The 18,565-nt window shown below is 45.4% G+C and overlaps 1 protein-coding gene across 3 annotated transcripts in view; it reads left to right on the forward strand.

Moving 5' to 3' along the window:
* The window catches only part of LOC310947181 (unconventional myosin-Ic-like), a 103,577-nt gene that overhangs the window by 75,807 nt on the left and 9,205 nt on the right, over positions 1-18,565 (forward strand). For all 3 annotated transcript variants that reach the window (XM_083913901.1, XM_083913903.1, XM_083913902.1), the window contains exons 11-23: positions 506-579; positions 1,531-1,636; positions 5,802-5,882; positions 7,708-7,799; positions 7,989-8,083; positions 9,564-9,610; positions 9,712-9,792; positions 11,458-11,563; positions 14,213-14,330; positions 15,270-15,383; positions 16,471-16,547; positions 16,830-16,898; positions 17,873-17,957. In XM_083913901.1, coding sequence (XP_083770027.1) covers positions 506-579; positions 1,531-1,636; positions 5,802-5,882; positions 7,708-7,799; positions 7,989-8,083; positions 9,564-9,610; positions 9,712-9,792; positions 11,458-11,563; positions 14,213-14,330; positions 15,270-15,383; positions 16,471-16,547; positions 16,830-16,898; positions 17,873-17,957 — 1,145 coding nt within the window. The remainder of the gene's footprint in view (positions 1-505; positions 580-1,530; positions 1,637-5,801; positions 5,883-7,707; positions 7,800-7,988; positions 8,084-9,563; positions 9,611-9,711; positions 9,793-11,457; positions 11,564-14,212; positions 14,331-15,269; positions 15,384-16,470; positions 16,548-16,829; positions 16,899-17,872; positions 17,958-18,565) is intronic.

Genomic DNA, 18,565 nt, shown 5'->3' on the forward strand with positions numbered 1-18,565 from the left:
TTATTTTATTTAAATGTATATAAATATGTATATATATAGTACAGTTATAGTATTATTCATTATAATATCAAAAATATCTTTATTTTGTTAATGTTAGACCAATATACTGTATATTTATATTCTCAAGACACATTCTTTATTTTAGTTACTTTTTTGCTTAATGCAGATTTATTATATTTTTTATGTGTGTGTGTGTGTGTATATATATATACATATCACTTGTTTATTTATCTAATTTTATTTACATATAATTTACATTTGTTTATTTATTTAATTGTATTTACATATATTTTAAATTTGTTTATTTATCTAATTTTATTTACATATATTTTAAATTTGTTTATTTATCTAATTTTATTTACATATATTTTAAATTTGTTTATCTAATTTTATTTACATATATTTTAAATGTGTTTATTTTATATTTAAAGATAAAGAAAATCCACTGAAAAGTGAAATAAAAACATTAAATAAAAGCACATTTTGTTGTTATTTCCTCGAACAGGACGACTCGTACAAGAATTACTCCGTCATCGGTCTGCTGGACATCTACGGCTTCGAGGTCTTCCAACACAACAGGTTAGATATTATTATTATTATTATTATTGTTATTATTATTATTATTATTATTACATCTTGGAAAGTGAACAGTTACTTATTTTACGTGCACATCTCCACTAAATCTCAAGGTAATGCAACAAAAAACACTGAATTTGATTAAAAATAAAACATATTTAAGCTTAAAATCTCCCTTTTCGGCCAGAAATCTCATTAAAAACAGTTTATTTACATTATTTTATTAAGTTATATTGTTGTTTTTATGTTGTGAAATGTTTTTTTATCACATTTAAATCTATTTTATTGTCTTTTTTTAATCATGGTTTGCCTTTTTATTATTTAATTATTTTTATTTGTTTTGATTTAATTATATTTTACTCTTTTTATAGCTTTGAAATCTATTTTTTTTAATTATCTAGGTTTTTTCTAATTCTTTAATTTCTTTTTATTTCACTATATTTAATTATTATTTTTTTATTATCTAATTATTTTATTTGTTTTTATTTCACTTTATTTTATCACTTTTACTCTTTTTATAATTTTAAATCTATTTTATTGTCTTCTTTTTTATTCTAGGTTTGCCTTTTTATTATTTAATTATTTAATTTGTTTTATTTCACTTTATTTAACTAATATTACTCTTGTTATAACTTTTAAATCTAAATTTTATCATCAGCGTTGGTCTCTAAATGTTAATTAAGTCGTTTTTTTGTCTTTTTTAATGGTTTTTATGGTTTTATCATCTCAGTGAAGATAAATATAAGATAAACGATCAAAGTGTGTGTTTGTAAACTTCAAACAGAAACAGGTTTGCATCGATCAAACACTCAGAAACAAGTGAACTTGCATAGTTTATGTTAAATAGTTTCATTAAACTGCATTAATTACAGTTTGGGACTTTGGTCTTGGACGTGTTTTCATTCAGACGCTGTTGTTGTTGTTGTTGATGTTGTTGTTGTTGTTGTGTTGCAGCTTTGAGCAGTTCTGCATCAACTACTGTAACGAGAAGCTGCAGCAGCTCTTCATCGAGCTCACGCTCAAGTCGGAGCAGGAGGAGTACGAGGCTGAAGGCATCACGGTCAGTGTCGGCTGCCTTACCCCGCCACCGCCTTCTTCCTCTTCTGGTTATTTCAGATGTTAAAGTGTACGACGCTAACAGTGGTTAGCTCAGGGCGGCGCGCTGAACGCATCCAAAAACGGCATCTTTCAACCACCGATACTAGTCAGGACCCAAAGAACGAGGTCACGGGTACAAGCGGCCGAAATGTGTTTCCTCAGGAGGGGGGCTGGAGTCTCTACACACCTATGGGGAGCAATTCGGGGTTCAGTGTCTTGCCCAAGGACACTTTGGCGTGCAGAACGGGGGGGCTGGGGATTGAACTGCCGATCTCTCGAATGGAGGACGACCCACTCTTTCTCTGAGCCACAGCCGCACAGATGTTGGGTTGTAAGAGATGCTCACCTAACGTTTAGATTTAAGTAAATTACAAAAAACACAAGTTCAGCATCCGTGAGGAACTCGGAGTAGAGCCGCTGCTCCTTTGTGTTGAAAGGAGCCAGTTGAGGTGGTTCAGGATCATCTGGTAAGGATCAACCCTGGGCGCCTCCCTAGGGAGGTGTTCCAGGCACGTCCAGCTGGGAGGAGGCCTCGGGGAAGACCCAGGACCAGGTGGAGAGATTAGATCTCCACACTGGCCTGGGAACGCCTCAGGATCCCCCAGTTAGAGCTGGTTAATGTGGCCCGAGAAAGGGAAGTTTGGGGTCCCCTGCTAAAGCTGCTGCCCCCGCGACCCGACCCCGGATAAGAGGCTGAAGATACGTTGTTGGTACTTCATTTATGTGTAGGGACTCTTCTTATGCTACTGCACAGGTTTGGTGTTGTTTTGATCATATTAGTGGTTGAAAAATGCCGTTTTTGGATGCGTTCAGCGCCCCGAGCTAATCAGTGTTAGCTCTTTGGGGCTTTTAGCGTCTCTCTGGGCATTATTCTCTACACATGGTTGATAAATGAACAAAAACCTCTCAATTTGATGTATTTTCATGCCCAAAAGACCACGGGATACATTTTCGCTAGACTTCCAGTTCAAAGGGACAGCTCTGACTTTTAGAAGTGTGGTTGTATGAAGAATTTACCCTTTGTGAGTGTGTAACCCGCAGTAAATGGCGTTCGGCACGCCTCAAGATTAGAGAAACACACAAGAAATTTACCATGTAGAATATTTTCACAGCTTTACGTCGCCCTCATACAGCTCTGTTTAAGTTTGCACAGAGGGACAGAACTTTCATTTAATTAGAAGAAGAAGAAGAAGAACTACCACCTCCCTCTCCCCCCGCGCCCCAGGCCCGTTTGTACTCTTGCTGCCTATACGTCATCACGCCGTAACACGTCACACGCATTGATGACTGGTGGCTTTTGTAGAGGGCGTTTGCACATGTACGAGCACGAGCGTGCGCACGTGTACGAGCATGATGCCTACGGCGGTTCTGAGGTCATTTCCTGTGCGCCTGTTGGGACGTAGAAAAAAGAAGGAGGGACCATGCGCAGACATTTAAAACAATGGCGGTGAAAGGTTCACGTTGGTGTGATGTGGAGGTGGAGTGTTTACTGCAGATTTGGTCGATGAAAAGATTCAAAAACAGTCGACAAGACGCACAAAAACTCCGAGGTCTACGGAAAGATTTGTAAACAAAGCCACGCATCGCCATGAGGTCATCAATGCGTGTGACGTGTTACGGCGTGATGACGTATAGGCAGCAAGAAGCATTCGCCGAGGCCCAGGTAGAGTGAGTACAAACGGGCCTGGAGGGGGGGACAAGGACCCTAAAGCACGGGGCACGGGAGGGAGGAACAGTGTGAGTGCGCCCTTAGTATCTAGTACTACAGGTTTTCTTACTTCCCGTACCCCTCCTAGGCGCGGTACAGTTGCACTCACACTTTTCAAACGCACTAGGCTTTACCCGTAAAACCTGTTTTGGCCCGGTGCGGAAGGACAGTTTGAGTGCGCCCTTACTTGCTGTGTATCCTGTTTTTAACCCAGATAAAACGAACAGATCGAGGCAGCAGTAGACCGGCAGCTCCTCTGTTCTGGTTTCGTCAATGGAGTCTGGCGGCTTTGATGAGAGTTTTGAAAATTTTCTAACTATATACATAGACTGATAAAGACACACACTGACGATAGATAAGCACCTCGAACAACCACACTTTAAAACATCAGAACTGTCCCTTTAACGCTGCATTGACGCTTGAGATCTGTATATTGATTTGTGTTGATTTCCTCTTGTTTGAATGTGACTTTGTTCCTCTGGTCTCGTTGTTAATCTCTTTGTCCTTCGTCGTGCTTCTCACATGTTTCATTATCAGCCCTCTTCCTCTCTTTGGTCTCCTAATGTGATTGCGGTCGCAGTTGTGTGTTTTTCAAAATGGCAAATTGGTAATTCGATTTACCGCTCTGCCGCTGTTTCACTTACAGTGATTTACGCTAAGTGCAAACATTTTTTAGAAGATGCCGCCTCATTAGGAATGAACTCTGCTATTGTTCGAGTTATGGCGTCTTTTAAGCCTGTGAATGTTCGCATTTGTCCAGGTCGTCGTTCTCCTCAAAGCAGTTTCAGTCAAAAGCAACTGGACTTGGTATCTCCAGTTCACAATGCTGCCCTTTCATCCCTTCCCAGGAGATCCGACAATCTAACCTCAAAGAACAACTGTTCACAAATGTCCTCCTGTGACTCCAACGACGGTCGTTTAGACTCAACGGAGCACTGTCAAAGTCCAAACCAACTTCCCACCAATGAATGTCACTCTAACGGCGATCGTTGGCACTTGGAGCACAAAAGGTTTCAGGGCGCACTCCCACTGTGCTTCCGTCCCGTGCCCCGTGCTTTAGGGTCCTTGTCCCCCCCTCCAGGCCCGTTTGTACTCACACTACCTGGGCCTCGGCGAATGCTTCTTGCTGCCTATACGTCATCACGCCGTAACACGTCACACGCATTGATGACGTCATCACGATGCGTGGCTTTGTTTCCAAATCTTTCCGTAGACCTCTGAGTTTTTGTGCGTCTTGTTGACTGTTTTTGAATCTTTTCATCGACCAAATCTGCAGTAAACACTCCACCTCCGCATCCGTGAACCTTTCGCCGCCATTGTTGTTGTTGTTAAATGTCCGCGCATGGTCCCTCCTTCTTTTTTCTATGTCCCAACAGGCGCACAGGAAATTACGTCAGAACCGCCATAGGCCTTGTGCTTGTTTCTCGTACACGTGCGTACGCTCGTGTTGTACACGTGCAAACGTGCTCTACAAAAGCCCACCTCTCTCAGACGGGCCGTGGACGGCCAGCTGGCCGCAGTTATGCGCGGAGCGGTTGCACTCACACTGGTCAAACGCACTAGGCTTGACCCAAAAAACCTGTTTTTGCCCGGTGTGGAAGGACAGTGTGAGTGCTCCCTCAGTAACATCATCGCCCTTGTGAGAGGTTAAATACCTGGATCTCCACATCAGTTAGTTGGACCAGTCCCAGCCTGGTCCTGGTCCTGGTCCTGGTCCTGGTCCTGGTCCTGGTCCAGTCCCAGCCTGGTCAGAAGCGTACATGACCTGATGAAGCCTCTTGGATGAGAGGTGAAACGTCTTCCTTGACAAATAACCAAGTCCAGTTGCTTTTGACTGAAATCGCTTTGAGGATGGCGTCTTTTCATTTTCCACTGACCCATCAGACGTTCTAATTCAAGAGTTTAAATTTTCTTTTATATTCTCGTTTAACATCGTTTTTGCAACAGCAGCCGGTTGTTGTTGAGTCTTAATACCGATGCACTGGTCGGTCTGAGAGCAGGTTTGTGGGAGAAACTTGGACTCACCTCTCAAAGGGCGCCATTATCATCTGACACCAGCAGCGTGGGCCGCCACCGCGCTCCCCTTGTCATCTCTGTGGAAATTACGGGGCTGTGATCGCAAAACACGAACCTCACAGTGCTGCAGTCAGCATGTGGAGCTGTGTGTTCATGTGTGTGTGTACATACGAGTGGGTGAGCGGCGAGTCCGCGCGCCAGGATTCCTGGGATTCTGCAGACTTTATAGCCGTTTAATAGCCTCAAACTGTTGTATTTGTGTGTTTGGACTCATTAGGCAAGATGGTTGTTTCTTTTTCCTTTATTTCACATCAAAGTTCAGACAGTGAACGCCACTCAATGCCCGCGATATGGTTCATTTCCTCACGGCGTCGTGCTGAAATGGTGCTTGTGTCTTTCGCAGTGGGAGCCGGTGCAGTACTTCAACAACAAGATCATCTGTGACCTGGTGGAGGAGAAGTTCAAGGGCATCATCTCCATTCTGGTGAGGAGACACTGAGGTTTCACGCGCACACCGCAAACCTGAAAGCATCCAGACCGCTGGTGGTCTCCCTCTGCACGCGAATGAATGTCCAAACAGATAAGATGCATACATACGATCATATTCACTGAAACCGACACTGTGCTCCGGTAGAACAACATATACACGCGCCTCTACGTCCACCTAGAACCTGTTGTTTGTTTTACAAAAATCCACCGCGCGCAGGGCTGCGTGAGAGCTGGCTGTCAATCCCAGACTGTCAATCACAGGTCGTGCATCTGCCCCAGATCCCCCCTGAGTAAACCTGGTCAGGAGCTTCTAGCGCTGACATTGAAAGGAGTAACGTATCCATACGGTAGCTAGTGTAGAAACTAGCTGCTTAATACATATCATTCATTCATTCATTCATCTTCAACCGCTTATCCCTGTCTGGGTCGCAGTCTCGGACACCCTGGACAGGACGCCAGTCCATCGCAGGGCACATAGAGACGAACGGAGACAGACAACCATTCACACCTACGGGCAATTTTAGAGTCATCAATGAACCGAACACCTGCACGTCTTTGGACTGTGGGAGGAAACCGGAGAACCCGGAGAAAACCCACGCAGACACGGGGACAACATGCAAACTCCACACAGAAGGGCCCCAGCCGGGATTCGAACCAGGAACCTTCTCGCTGTGAGGCGACAGTGCTAACCACTATATCACCGTGGAGCAAGGTTAATACATATGTATAATAAATATTTTTAATCCCATTGCAAGTCAGCCTACCTCCGTGTTCTCCATTCCGTTGATCGATGCTGAAGAGAGGGCCGCGTTCACGGAAATCTGTTGCACACGCGCTGACGAGAACACGCTCCATGGGAGGGAGCTCGATCCCTGAGACGTAATCACTAAGTTTTGACTTTCCTGTAATATTTTTGTTTCACTAATCAGCCTGCTACATAATCACACTCATGAACGTAGTTACAATCTAAACTACGATGGTAAAAACAGTAAGCTGTGTTGTGACGAAAAAGAGAGCTGAGGAAGGCAAAGCTCTGGATCTACAGGTCAGTCCTGGTTCCTACCCTCACCTGTGGTCATGAAAGCTGGGTCAGGACCCAAAGAACCAGGTCATGGGTACAAGCGTCTGAAATGTGTTTCCTCAGGAGGGGGGCTGGAGTCTCCCTTAGAGAGAGGGGAGAAGTTCAGCATCCGTGAGGAACTCGGAGTAGAGCCGCTGCTCCTTTGTGTTGAATGGAGCCAGTTGAGGTGGTTCAGGATCATCTAGTAAGGATGAACCCTGGGCGCCTCCCTAGGGAGGTGTTCCAGGCACGTCCAGCTGGGAGGACGCCTCGGGGAAGACCCAGGACCAGGTGGAGAGATTAGATCTCCACACTGGCCTGGGAACGCCTCAGGATCCCCCAGTTAGAGCTGGTTGATGTGGCCCGGGAAAGGGAAGTTTGGGGTCCCCTGCTAAAGCTGCTGCCCCCGCGACCCGACCTCGGATAAGAGGCTGAAGATGAGATGAGATGAGATCATGACACGGGGAATCTTCTGTTGTGTGCTGCATGTGTGAAAGGGAATCCTCGGACCTGATTCGTCGGACATCGTTCAGAGAAAAGGGGGCTCCATATTTGATTTAAAAAAGAAAACTCACTTATTAAACGAATCCAGCGTTTGGGCCTTTTTGTCAAAGTGTAAAGTAAGAGCGAGGTGAGGTGTCAAGTTCAACATCAGCCATGAATACATCCACCTCCACGTAGTGTCACGTAAAAGGAGGTTTCATTTCTGCTTTTGTAAGACGGTGACTGATACGACCCCCATTTTGTCCTGCCGTCACAGGACGAGGAGTGTCTGAGACCCGGAGACGCCAGCGATCTCACCTTCCTGGAGAAGCTGGAGGACACAGTGGGAGGACACGCGCACTTTGTGACGTAAGTGTGATTTCTACTCTTGTCTCTATAACGACTGCGATGCCACAAACATACCCGTGGTACCAGAATGTGAAGTACTGAATATTTACTGATGTGTGTGTTTACTGATGTTTCCATGCTCTGTGTGTGTGTGTGTGTGTTTACTGATGTTTCCATGATGTGTGTGTGTGTGTGTGTGTTTCCCTGCAGTCACAAGCTGGCCGATGCAAAGACCCGCAAAGTAATGGGCCGGGACGAATTCAGACTGCTGCATTACGCCGGAGAAGTCAACTACAATGTCAACGGTGTGTGTGTGTGTGTGTGTGTGTGTGTGTGTGTGTGTGTGTGTGTGTGTGTGTGTGTGTGTGTGTGTGAGCAAGACCAGTGTGACCACCTTTGGCGCTGAAATCAGGCAAAACTAATTCCCAGCACCAAATACTCCTCATTAAAGGGGTCCTATATTACTCTTTCCCAGGTTCAAGCGTGTATTTTATTGTTTCTATTAGAACTTGTTCACACGCTTAAATGTTAAGCTGCTGCACCCTCGGTCTGAGACCCTCCGTTGCAGCGCCTTCCTCTTAAAAGAGCCCCCCCTGAAAAGCCCAGTCTGCTCTGATTGGTCAGCACTTCCTGGTCTCCGCCAAGACTAAGAGAAAAAGGCTGAGTCACCAAAAAAACAAAACATGTCTGAGCTTTGGGGAGTGACACATGCGCCATAAAATCTGGTCTGCACTTGACGAGAGGCTCAATAGGTGGAGCTCTATCATAGAAAGAGAGAAAGAAACGTCCCAGCAGCACCCGAAAAAAGTTGCTTTATTTCCAGCGCCATCTGCTCTAACCCTCCAGCGGAGCAGCCTTAGCCTCGGTCTCCGCTCCGCTACTCCTTCTCAGTGCTACTGCAGACGTCTGACAGTGTAGTAGTGTAAAGTGGGATTTTCTGCCATCAAAAGTCACAAAAAAAACATATTCGGACGGGATTCATTTAACGTGGGGACGTGGGGTAAGGTCATTTTTACCAGGGGTTTTAGTCCCGTCTGAATGAAACCACGTCAGCGATTATTCCGGAAAAAAAACTCCCTCAGGTCAAACTAGTCCCGTCTGAATATGACCCTCTGTAAAAACACAGTTGATATTCTGTCAATACATAGTTTACACATATTTTCCAGCATGGAGGCTCTTGAAGAGGCACTCTGGCCCGAAACCTTGTCCCAGTTTTTAAACTTGGCTCACTGTGAATTTGAGTTTGACACCCCTGGGCTAGACTATTAAACTGTTTAATTTAATCTGATGGGACATTTGACTCAGGAATAAGACTTTCTCTCTGACAGAATCCATAGAGAAAACATTTTTACTAAATGTAGGGGGAGAAGTTCAGCATCCGTGAGGAACTCGGAGTAGAGCCGCTGCTCCTTTGCGTTGAAAGGAGCCAGTTGAGGTGGTTCAGGATCATCTGGTAAGGATGAACCCTGGGCGCCTCCCTAGGGAGGTGTTCCAGGCACGTCCAGCTGGGAGGAGGCCTCGGGGAAGACCCAGGACCAGGTGGAGAGATTAGATCTCCACACTGGCCTGGGAACGCCTCAGGATCCCCCAGTTAGAGCTGGTTAATGTGGCCCGGGAAAGGGAAGTTTGGGGTTCCCTGTTAAAGCTGCTGCCCCCGAGACCTGACCCCGGATAAGAGGCTGAAGATGAGATGAGATGAGATGGGACTAAAATGTGGCTAAGACTAAATGTAAAAGAGTAATCCGTACATGCATCAAACATCTGATCCCGTCGTCTCTCCCTCAGGATTCCTGGACAAGAACAACGACCTGCTCTTCAGGAACTTAAAGGAGGTGAGTTGGGAAATGAGCGAGAACACAGCGAGCGTTATAAGACTGTGACAGTCACAGGGTGTTTAAATCTAAATGACCCCCCCCTGTGTGTCCGTCTGCAGGTCATGTGCATGTCGGAGAACAAGATCCTGAACCAGTGCTTCGACAGAGAGGAGCTGAGCGACAAGAAGCGTCCAGAGACGGTGAGACGCCTCCTTGTTGTTGTCGTTTGAATCATAATCTCACGCGTCCCAACGTACCGTATACTCTAGGATAGAAGAGAGTGGGGGTTTTATTGGAAATCTACCTGAAAAAGGGGGACAGGCACATTTTAAAGGTCTAGATTTTATATATATAGACACAGTCACTGAGGGCGCACTCACACTGTCCGTCCGTACCGTGCCCAAACAGGTTTCACGGCTAAAGTCTGGTTCCTTTGACCAGTGTGAGTGCAACCTAGGAGCAGCATGCTTGCCGTCCACGGCCTGTTGGGAGAGGTGGGCTTCTGTAAAGCACGTTTGCACGTGTACGAGCACGAGCGTGCGCACGTGTACGAGCACGAGGCCTACGGCGGCTCTGAGGTCATTTCCTGTGCGCCTGTTGGGACGTAGAAAAAAGAAGGAGGGACCATGCGCGGACATTTCAAACAATGGCGGTGGAAGGTTCACGTTGGTGTGATGCGGAGGTGGAGTGTTTACTGCAGATTTGGTCGATGAAAAGATTCAAAAACAGTCGACAAGACGCACAAAAACTCCGAGGTCTACGGAAAGATCTGGAAACAAAGCCACGCATCACCATGACGTCATCAATGCGTGTGACGTGTTACGCCGTGATGACGTATAGGCAGCAAGAAGCATTCTCCGAGGCCCAGGTAGTGTGAGTACAAACGGGCCTGGAGGGGGGACAAGGACCCTAAAGCACGGGGCACGGGACGGATGGACAGTGTGAGTGCGCCCTTAGGAGGTGTCCCTTGGTTTTGGTTGTTTTGAAACCGCCTGATCGTTTCGTTTGTGGTAACGGGTTCCTGAATAGGACTGGAGGTTTGGCGTTGGCGGTCACGGGGAGCACAGGGTCGTGTGAAGGGGGAACACGGGCAGGAGCTAAACAGTTCACAGGCAACACGGAAGCAACACCGCACCACGAAAAGAGTTACAGAGTCAACCATGTTAACAACGCGCACTATGTACTTTACAACCCGTTACACTGCGTCTGTGCCGATCACCACAAACTCCTGCGTGTTAACGGCAGCTGGACATGGGGACGCAACTCAGGAGAAGTTGCCATTACCAGGACGATTTCGTTGGGATGGCGGGCTTGATATTAGACATCGGATTGAGAGGAAACACACGTTTGTTGTTTGCGAACAGTCAATTCCCCGTAAACGCGTCTTCTAACAGGAGGCTCGTCAGCTCAGTTCGTTCCCACAGCAAAAACAAACAGCCGTGTGTTCCCCGTCTCTCTCTCTCTCTCTCTCCGTGGTCGAGTGTTGTTGCCTGACGGGGATTCTCTGCGGCGTCCCACTCACAGAGGAATGCCCTGACACTTGTATGCACCCTCACACACACACACACACACACACACACACACACACACTTGAACAGGGTCCTGTCACAGGCTGGCGAGTTAGATTCCCAGTCCTCCAACACTGGGTCCAGTGTTCAGTCTCCTCCGCGCTGCTCTTCTCAGGTCGTCATCTCTGCCTTTGGGCTTCGACTCCGCGCACGTACACTCTTCTTCGTCCTCCTGTTCTTCTTCTTCTCCTCGTCGTCCCGGTCACCGAGCAGCTTCCTCTCACCTTCACATCTCTTCTGCATCCTCTTCCCTAACCAGCTCTCCTCTCCTCTCCGCTCCTCTCGCCCTCCTTCCAGGCGGCGACCCAGTTCAAAGCAAGTCTGGCGAAGCTCATGGAGATCCTGATGTCGAAGGAACCGTCGTACATCCGCTGCATCAAGCCCAACGACTCCAAACAAGCAGGTAGGAGGTCCGAAGTCTGGTCTTTGTCTCAAAGCGTCGCGCTACACCTGTCAGATATCGAGTCGTCGGGCTGAAACAGACGAGTAATGAGCATAAAAACGGTCTTATGTGGGATTCAACCCCCCAAAAAACTCAATTAAGACGCCAGAAACTATTAAATTAACCAATTTCTATTCTAATAATCGATGAAAAAGCCAAACTTCTCTGATTCCAGCTCCTTGAATGTGAATATTTTCTGTTTTCTCTGGGAAAGTTAAGTGAATATCTTTAGTTGTGGATAAAAAAAGACATTTTTAGGATATTTAATCACATTTTTTGGACCAAACAACTAATTTGTTAATGAATTTGAGTCATTTTTGCAAAAAGAAATCCTGATTCCAGCTTTTTAATGTGAATATTTTTTGGTTTATCTGTGAAAGTTGACTAAAAATCTTTAAGTTGTGGATAAAAAAAGACATTTTTAGGATATTTAATCACATTTTTTGGACCAAACAACTCATTTATTGATCAGTTTGAGTCATTTTTGCAATGGAAATCCTGATTCCAGCTTTTTAATGTGAATTTTTCCTCCTTCGTGAAAGTTTTTCCTCTAAAATCATGAGTTCAGTACGTCACTGCACCGTCAGCGTCTGATTTACCAAACGACGACTGAGGTGCTGAAAAACACTGTTACATTATTAATACATTATTAATTAATAATTACAGTGAAAATCAGAATACTGGATATAAAATGTGGTTTATAAAAACTTAAACAGCCTCTAAATTCCTTATTTCTTTGCACTTTGTGTTTTTTTTTGATTCCCTTAAATTACGCTCTCTGTGCTGCGTCTTACTCTCTTTTTATTTTATTTTATTTAAGTCTTTTTCTTGTTTGCAGTATTTGTATTTATATATATATTAGTAATAATTTTTAATTATATAAATGCATTCTTTTATATATAAATATATATAAAAGAATGCAAAAATGCAAAACTATACACAATAAAATATTATTTGTATTATTTTAAACAGTATTTGTATTTTTTATCATATAATTTTATTTCAGACATATAAATATATATATTTATAGATACATATATATAAATATATATATATGTATCTATAAGAATACAAAAATGCAAAACTATACAAAAATTGAATTAGTTCATAAATAAGAAAACATTTTTTAATAATAAAGCAGAATGTGCAGAAAAAAACAACAAAAACAACCTAAATTCACATTTTTTTTAATTTAACTTATTATATTATAATTATTTTTAAAAGTTTGCATGACTGATATTTTTAAAAATTACATTTTAATAAAAAAAAGCCACATTTTTCACTATTTTTAAACCAAACAAATAATTAATTAAGTGAGAAAATGACCGACAGATTAACACACACACACACTGAATGATTGTTTTCTGTCCCTTGCTCTCGGAGACCATTGAGTTTGTCTTTATTCTCCTTATTGCTATTTATTCTTTATTTGTTATTGTTTTAACCACGCATTATTATTATTATTATTGTGTTTATTAAGACGCAGGTTTGTTCCCGTGGTCGACCTTGAGCTGTGATGTCGGTTACGTCTATTGTTTGTTTCTGTTTTCATTCATAAAATTATAAAAACAACAACTGAATGTTGAATTTAAACCCCTTATGTTGAATTCTTCCTCTCCTTTCATCCTGAAAATGCAGTTTTGAGGATGAATTAAGGACTAAACACTTCACTGAAGCGGTTCCAGTCATTGTTTGCTGGTTGTTTTCAGCGCTTTGATGCCAACGTTACGTCACCGCTCCTGTAAAAACACGTCTGAAGCAGCTTAACGAGCTCATATTCCCCTGAAACAACACGTTTAATCCAGCCCGTTCACTAAGTCCAACACAAACAGTTTGTTTTCAGCTGCTGCGGAGGCTCTGCGGCTCTCCGCGGGGTCGTCAGTACATTGGCTCTGCGGCTCTCCGCGGGGTCGTCAGTGTATCGGCTCTGCGGCTCTGTGGCTCTGCGGCTCTGTGGCTCTGCGGCCCTCCGCGGGGTCGTCAGTACATTGGCTCTGCGGCTCTCCGCGGGGTCGTCAGTACATCGGCTCTGCGGCTCTCCGCGGGATCGTCAGTGCATCGGGCCGGGCCTTTGTTCCCCGCACAGTCGACCTTTGTTGGCTTCACACTGTTGCTCTTGTCCTCCGTCACTCCCACTGCTGTTGTTTAGCATTTACTGGTTTGCTCCGGTTCATTTTAGTCCCACAGACTTTACATTTTTCTCCCTCCTTTCTCCTCCCGTCTCCTCCCTCCTCCTCCCGTCGCCTGTCACCTCCCTCCTCAACCCGTCTCCCCCTTCTCCTCCCGTCTCCTCCCTCCTCCTCCCCCATCTCCTCCCGTCCCCTGTCTCCTGTCTCGTCCTTCCGTCTCCTCCTCCTGTCTCCTGTCTCCTGTCTCCTCCTCCCGTCTCCTCCCGTCTCCTCCCGACTACTCCCTTCTCCTACCTCCCTTCTTCTCTCTCCTCCTCCCGTCTCCTCCCAACTACTCCCTCCTCCTCCCTTCTCCTCCCTCCTCCTCCCTTCTCCTCCCTCCTCCTCCCATCTCCTCCCTCCCCCTCCTCCCTTCTCCTCCCTCCTCCTCCCGTCTCCTCCCTCCTCCTCCCGTCTCTCCTCCCTCCTCCTCCCGTCCCAGGTCGGTTCGACGAGGTGCTGATCCGTCACCAGGTCAAGTATCTGGGCCTGATGGAGAACCTGAGGGTGAGGAGAGCCGGCTTCGCGTACAGACGGCGCTACGAGATCTTCCTACAGAGGTGATCACTTACCCCTTTTATTTTCTTAGGTATGATCCCGCGGAAGCAGCGTTTAAGAATATCATCAAGTATTTGGGCCCTTCGTCCTAATCTAATCGAACCATTCACACCACATCTACACCCCCATGGGGAGCAATTCGGGGTTAAGTGTCTTGCCCAAGGACACTTTGGCGTGCAGAACGGGGGAGCTGGGGATCGAACTGCCGATCTCTCCAATGGAGGACGACCCACTCTTCCACTGAGCCACAGCCGCACAGATGTGGGCTTGTTAGAGATGCTCACCTAACGTTTAGATTTAAGTAAATTACAAAAAACACAACTTTAGAAGCAAGATACAAATAGATTCAACTTTTCTAAAGAGTCTAAAAGATGGAAAACAATTTACAGACAGTATGTTTACCCTCACCTGTGGTCATGAAAGCTGGGTCATGACCCAAAGAACCAGGTCACGGGTACAAGCGTGTGAAATGTGTTTCCTCAGGAGGGGGTCTGGAGTCTCCCTTAGAGAGAGGGGGAGAAGTTCAGCATCCGTGAGGAACTCGGAGTAGAGCCGCTGCTCCTTTGCGTTGAAAGGAGCCAGTTGAGGTGGTTCAGGATCATCTGGTCTGGATGAACCCTGGGCGCCTCCCTAGGGAGGTGTTCCAGGCACGTCCAGCTGGGAGGAGGCCTCGGGGAAGACCCAGGACCAGGTGGAGAGATTAGATCTCCACACTGGCCTGGGAACGCCTCAGGATCCCCCAGTTAGAGCTGGTTAATGTGGCCCGGGAAAGGGAAGTTTGGGGTCCCCTGCTAAAGCTGCTGCCCCCACGACCCGACCCCGGATAAGAGGCTGAAGATGGGATGAGATGTTTTAGTAAACAGACGTTTGTTGCAAAGTCTCCAGAATAAAAACAACATTTACAGAAACACATGTTGGTCTTTGTGTCTGCGTGTGTTCAGGTACAAGTCCCTGTGTCCGGACACGTGGCCTAACTGGGAGTGGAAGCTGTCCGACGGAGTGGCCACGCTGGTCAAACACCTGGGATACAAACCTGAGGAGTACAAACTGGGCAGGTCAGCAACACACACACACACACACACGCACGCACGCACGCACACACACATGCACACACACACAGGCACACTTAAGAGTCAAACAGATTTCTATACACTCTCACACACACTCTCACACACACACATTCTCTCACACATACACACACACACACTCACACTCTCACACTCTCTCTCACACACTCACACACACTCACACCCTCACTTACACTCACACTCACACACACACACTCACACACTCACACTCAGACACACTCTCACACACACACACAGACACACTCTCACACACACACACACTGACACAGAGAAACACACACGCTCTCACACACACACACACACACACACACACACACACTCACACACACACACACACACACACACACACACACACACACACACACACACACATACACACACACACACACACACACATACACACACACACACACACACACACACACACACACTTAAGAATCAAATAGATTTCTTTAAACTGGCATTTTTTATCCTTTCATAACGCTTTAAGATGTTAAACTTTCTCGTGGCAGCATGGTGAAGGCATTCAAAGGTCTTTTTTAACCACTAATGCTGCTGAAAATAACAGCAAACCTCTGCAGCAGCATGAGAAGAGTCCCTACACACACAACAAAGCAGCAACAACGTAGTTAGTGAAGCCAGAGTTTATTAAAAGAGTGTTTTAAAGACTTACCTACTGGCCCCTGTACCAGCTCCTCTCATAGTAAAGTCCATTACAGTGGATTACCAAAGTCCATCCCAAAGGAAGGAGCCCATTGGTGCTTTGTTTTGTGTGTAGGGACTCTTCTCATGCTGCTGCAGAGGTTTGCTGTTATTTTCAGCAGCATTAGTGGTTAAAAAAGACCTTTGAATGCCTTCACCGTGCTGCCCAGAGCTAACCACTGTTAGCCACGTCCGGCTGTTAGCGACTCTCCAGGATTCCTCCGTTAATAGTTCATACACAAAAAAACTGTCTTGATGTAGAGTATGTAAGTGCAGTAGGATGATTTTACGCTGTAATGAATGAATTACACTTTAAAAGGTCATCGATTGAATCCGTGTTTTAACTTTTTAGATCCAAGATCTTCATCCGTTTCCCAAAGACCTTGTTTGCCACCGAGGAGGCGCTGGAGACCAGGAAACACAGCCTCGGTGAGAGCCTCTGTCGCTGCTGACGGTTATTAATCTTCATTATGGTGTGAATGGTCGTCTGTCTCTGTTGGTCTCTATGTGTCCTGTGATAGACTGGCGTCCTGTCCAGGGTGGACCCCGCCTCACGCACGATGTCAGCTGGGATCGGCTCCAGCCCCCCCCCCCCCCCCCCCCCCCCGCGACCCTGACAGGGACAAGCGGTTGAAGATGAATGAATGAATATATATATATTAATATTCAGTATTAAAGATAGGAACCATATCTCTCTTTGTCCGCAAACAGCCACCAAGCTGCAGGCCGGGTGGAGAGGCTACAGCCAGAAGTCCAAATACCAGAAACTCAGAACCGCAGGTGAGGAAACGTTTACTTACCACCACATTATCCATTCACCGTGTGGCGTTTAATCCTCCTGTTCCCCTCAAATGTGACCAACAGCTTTTATCCTCGGGGTCAATTTGACCCCAGCAACTTAAACATCCAGAAAATCCTTATTAAAGATGTTACTCAAGTGTTAACGTCAGGTATTCTGTGTGTGTTTGTTGACGACCTAAATAGCGTTTTACATTAAAGACCTTCTTGTACGTACCTCCAGAATAACGCGACTGAAATATACGGAAAAACATTAATTGATCAAAAATTGGCTTGAGGGATATTTATGTTTTTGTTTTAAAGTAAGTATATTATTTGTTAGTATTATTTAGTTTTATTTATAATATTTGGAATGAAAGTAACGCCCATTATCAAGGACGGTAGCGCGTGTGACGTACAGGGTCAATTCGACCTCAAGAAAAACAAACAATTTCAAACATTTCTAAATGTTTAATTTGTAAATTAGATGATAATAATAATGTTTAAATCTTTTGAAATGATCAAATTAACCCAAAAGAACAACGCTGCGACAAGGACAATGAAAAATCGAATCATGTCAGTGTATGGTTTTCTCTGTTGTCGTCATAAAATTAGGAAATATATAAAGAAACGACGTCAACCGCGTGTTTAGAGATGTCAAACTATGAACGGGGTCAAATTGACCCGGAGGAGAACAGGAGGGTTAAAGTGTCTGAACGTTATGGAAAATGTCCGAGGTGACGTCTTTAAATGGAAATATCCAGTTTAACATGATATAAAACAGAGAAAAGTGGGAAATCTCCACATTTGAGAGGCTGAAATCTGCATTTTCTGCCACTTTTTTAATGAAAATCGACTGTTCGTTGCAGCTGTATTTGACTTTACCTCCTGCTAATGTCATTTAAGAGTCTGTCTGACACCTACGACCGCTCCTCTGTGAGTGGAAATGTATTTGATGTGTCTAACGCACGTTGCAGCGATTGCCGTCCAGGCGTGGTGGAGAGGGATCCTGGCCCGGAGGAGAGCGCAGCGCAGGCGACAGGCTGCAGATACCATCCGCAGGTACAGACCGTTCACACCCTTTTTACGACAAAGTCAGTGTTTGTACGCAGGTTTTTAAACGTGGGGAAAACCCGCTTTAAATAAGCGATGGACTCCTTTGCCTTTATCAGAAGATGAGCACGCCTGTCTGTCTTCGTAGACGTCACCAACGCGCCGGCTTTCCAGGATACGGTTCACGAAAGTGCAAACTCTGCTGTGCGTTCACCTGATATCTTAAATACCGTATTCTCCGCACTATAGGAGCACCTGAAAACCTTCACATGTCTCAAAAGCCGACAGTGCTCCTTATATATGGACCAATATTGAGCCACAACAGGTCTCCAACTACGGTGAGCAGCTGCCGACTCTATTTTCCGCGGTAGAAGAAGTAACGCGCGGTGCATGTTGAGATAGGGCGCACTCACACTGTCCGCTCGTACCAAACCCCTTTTGCTTCTCCCCCCCCGAAAGAAAATACAATCTGCTCAGTACTTTGTTTTTCTAACGCCATCATACGTTAGTAACTCTCTCTACCTGCTTCCGCATGTCATTGCTAATCACGTCTGGATCTGCTTCTCTAGTTGTAGCCGTGTTTCTCAACTTTTTATTTTTTTGTCCATCCAACGCGG

Source organism: Echiichthys vipera, assembly GCF_963691815.1.
Source record: "Echiichthys vipera genome assembly, chromosome: 5".
Classification (NCBI taxonomy): Eukaryota; Metazoa; Chordata; class Actinopteri; order Perciformes; family Trachinidae; genus Echiichthys; species Echiichthys vipera.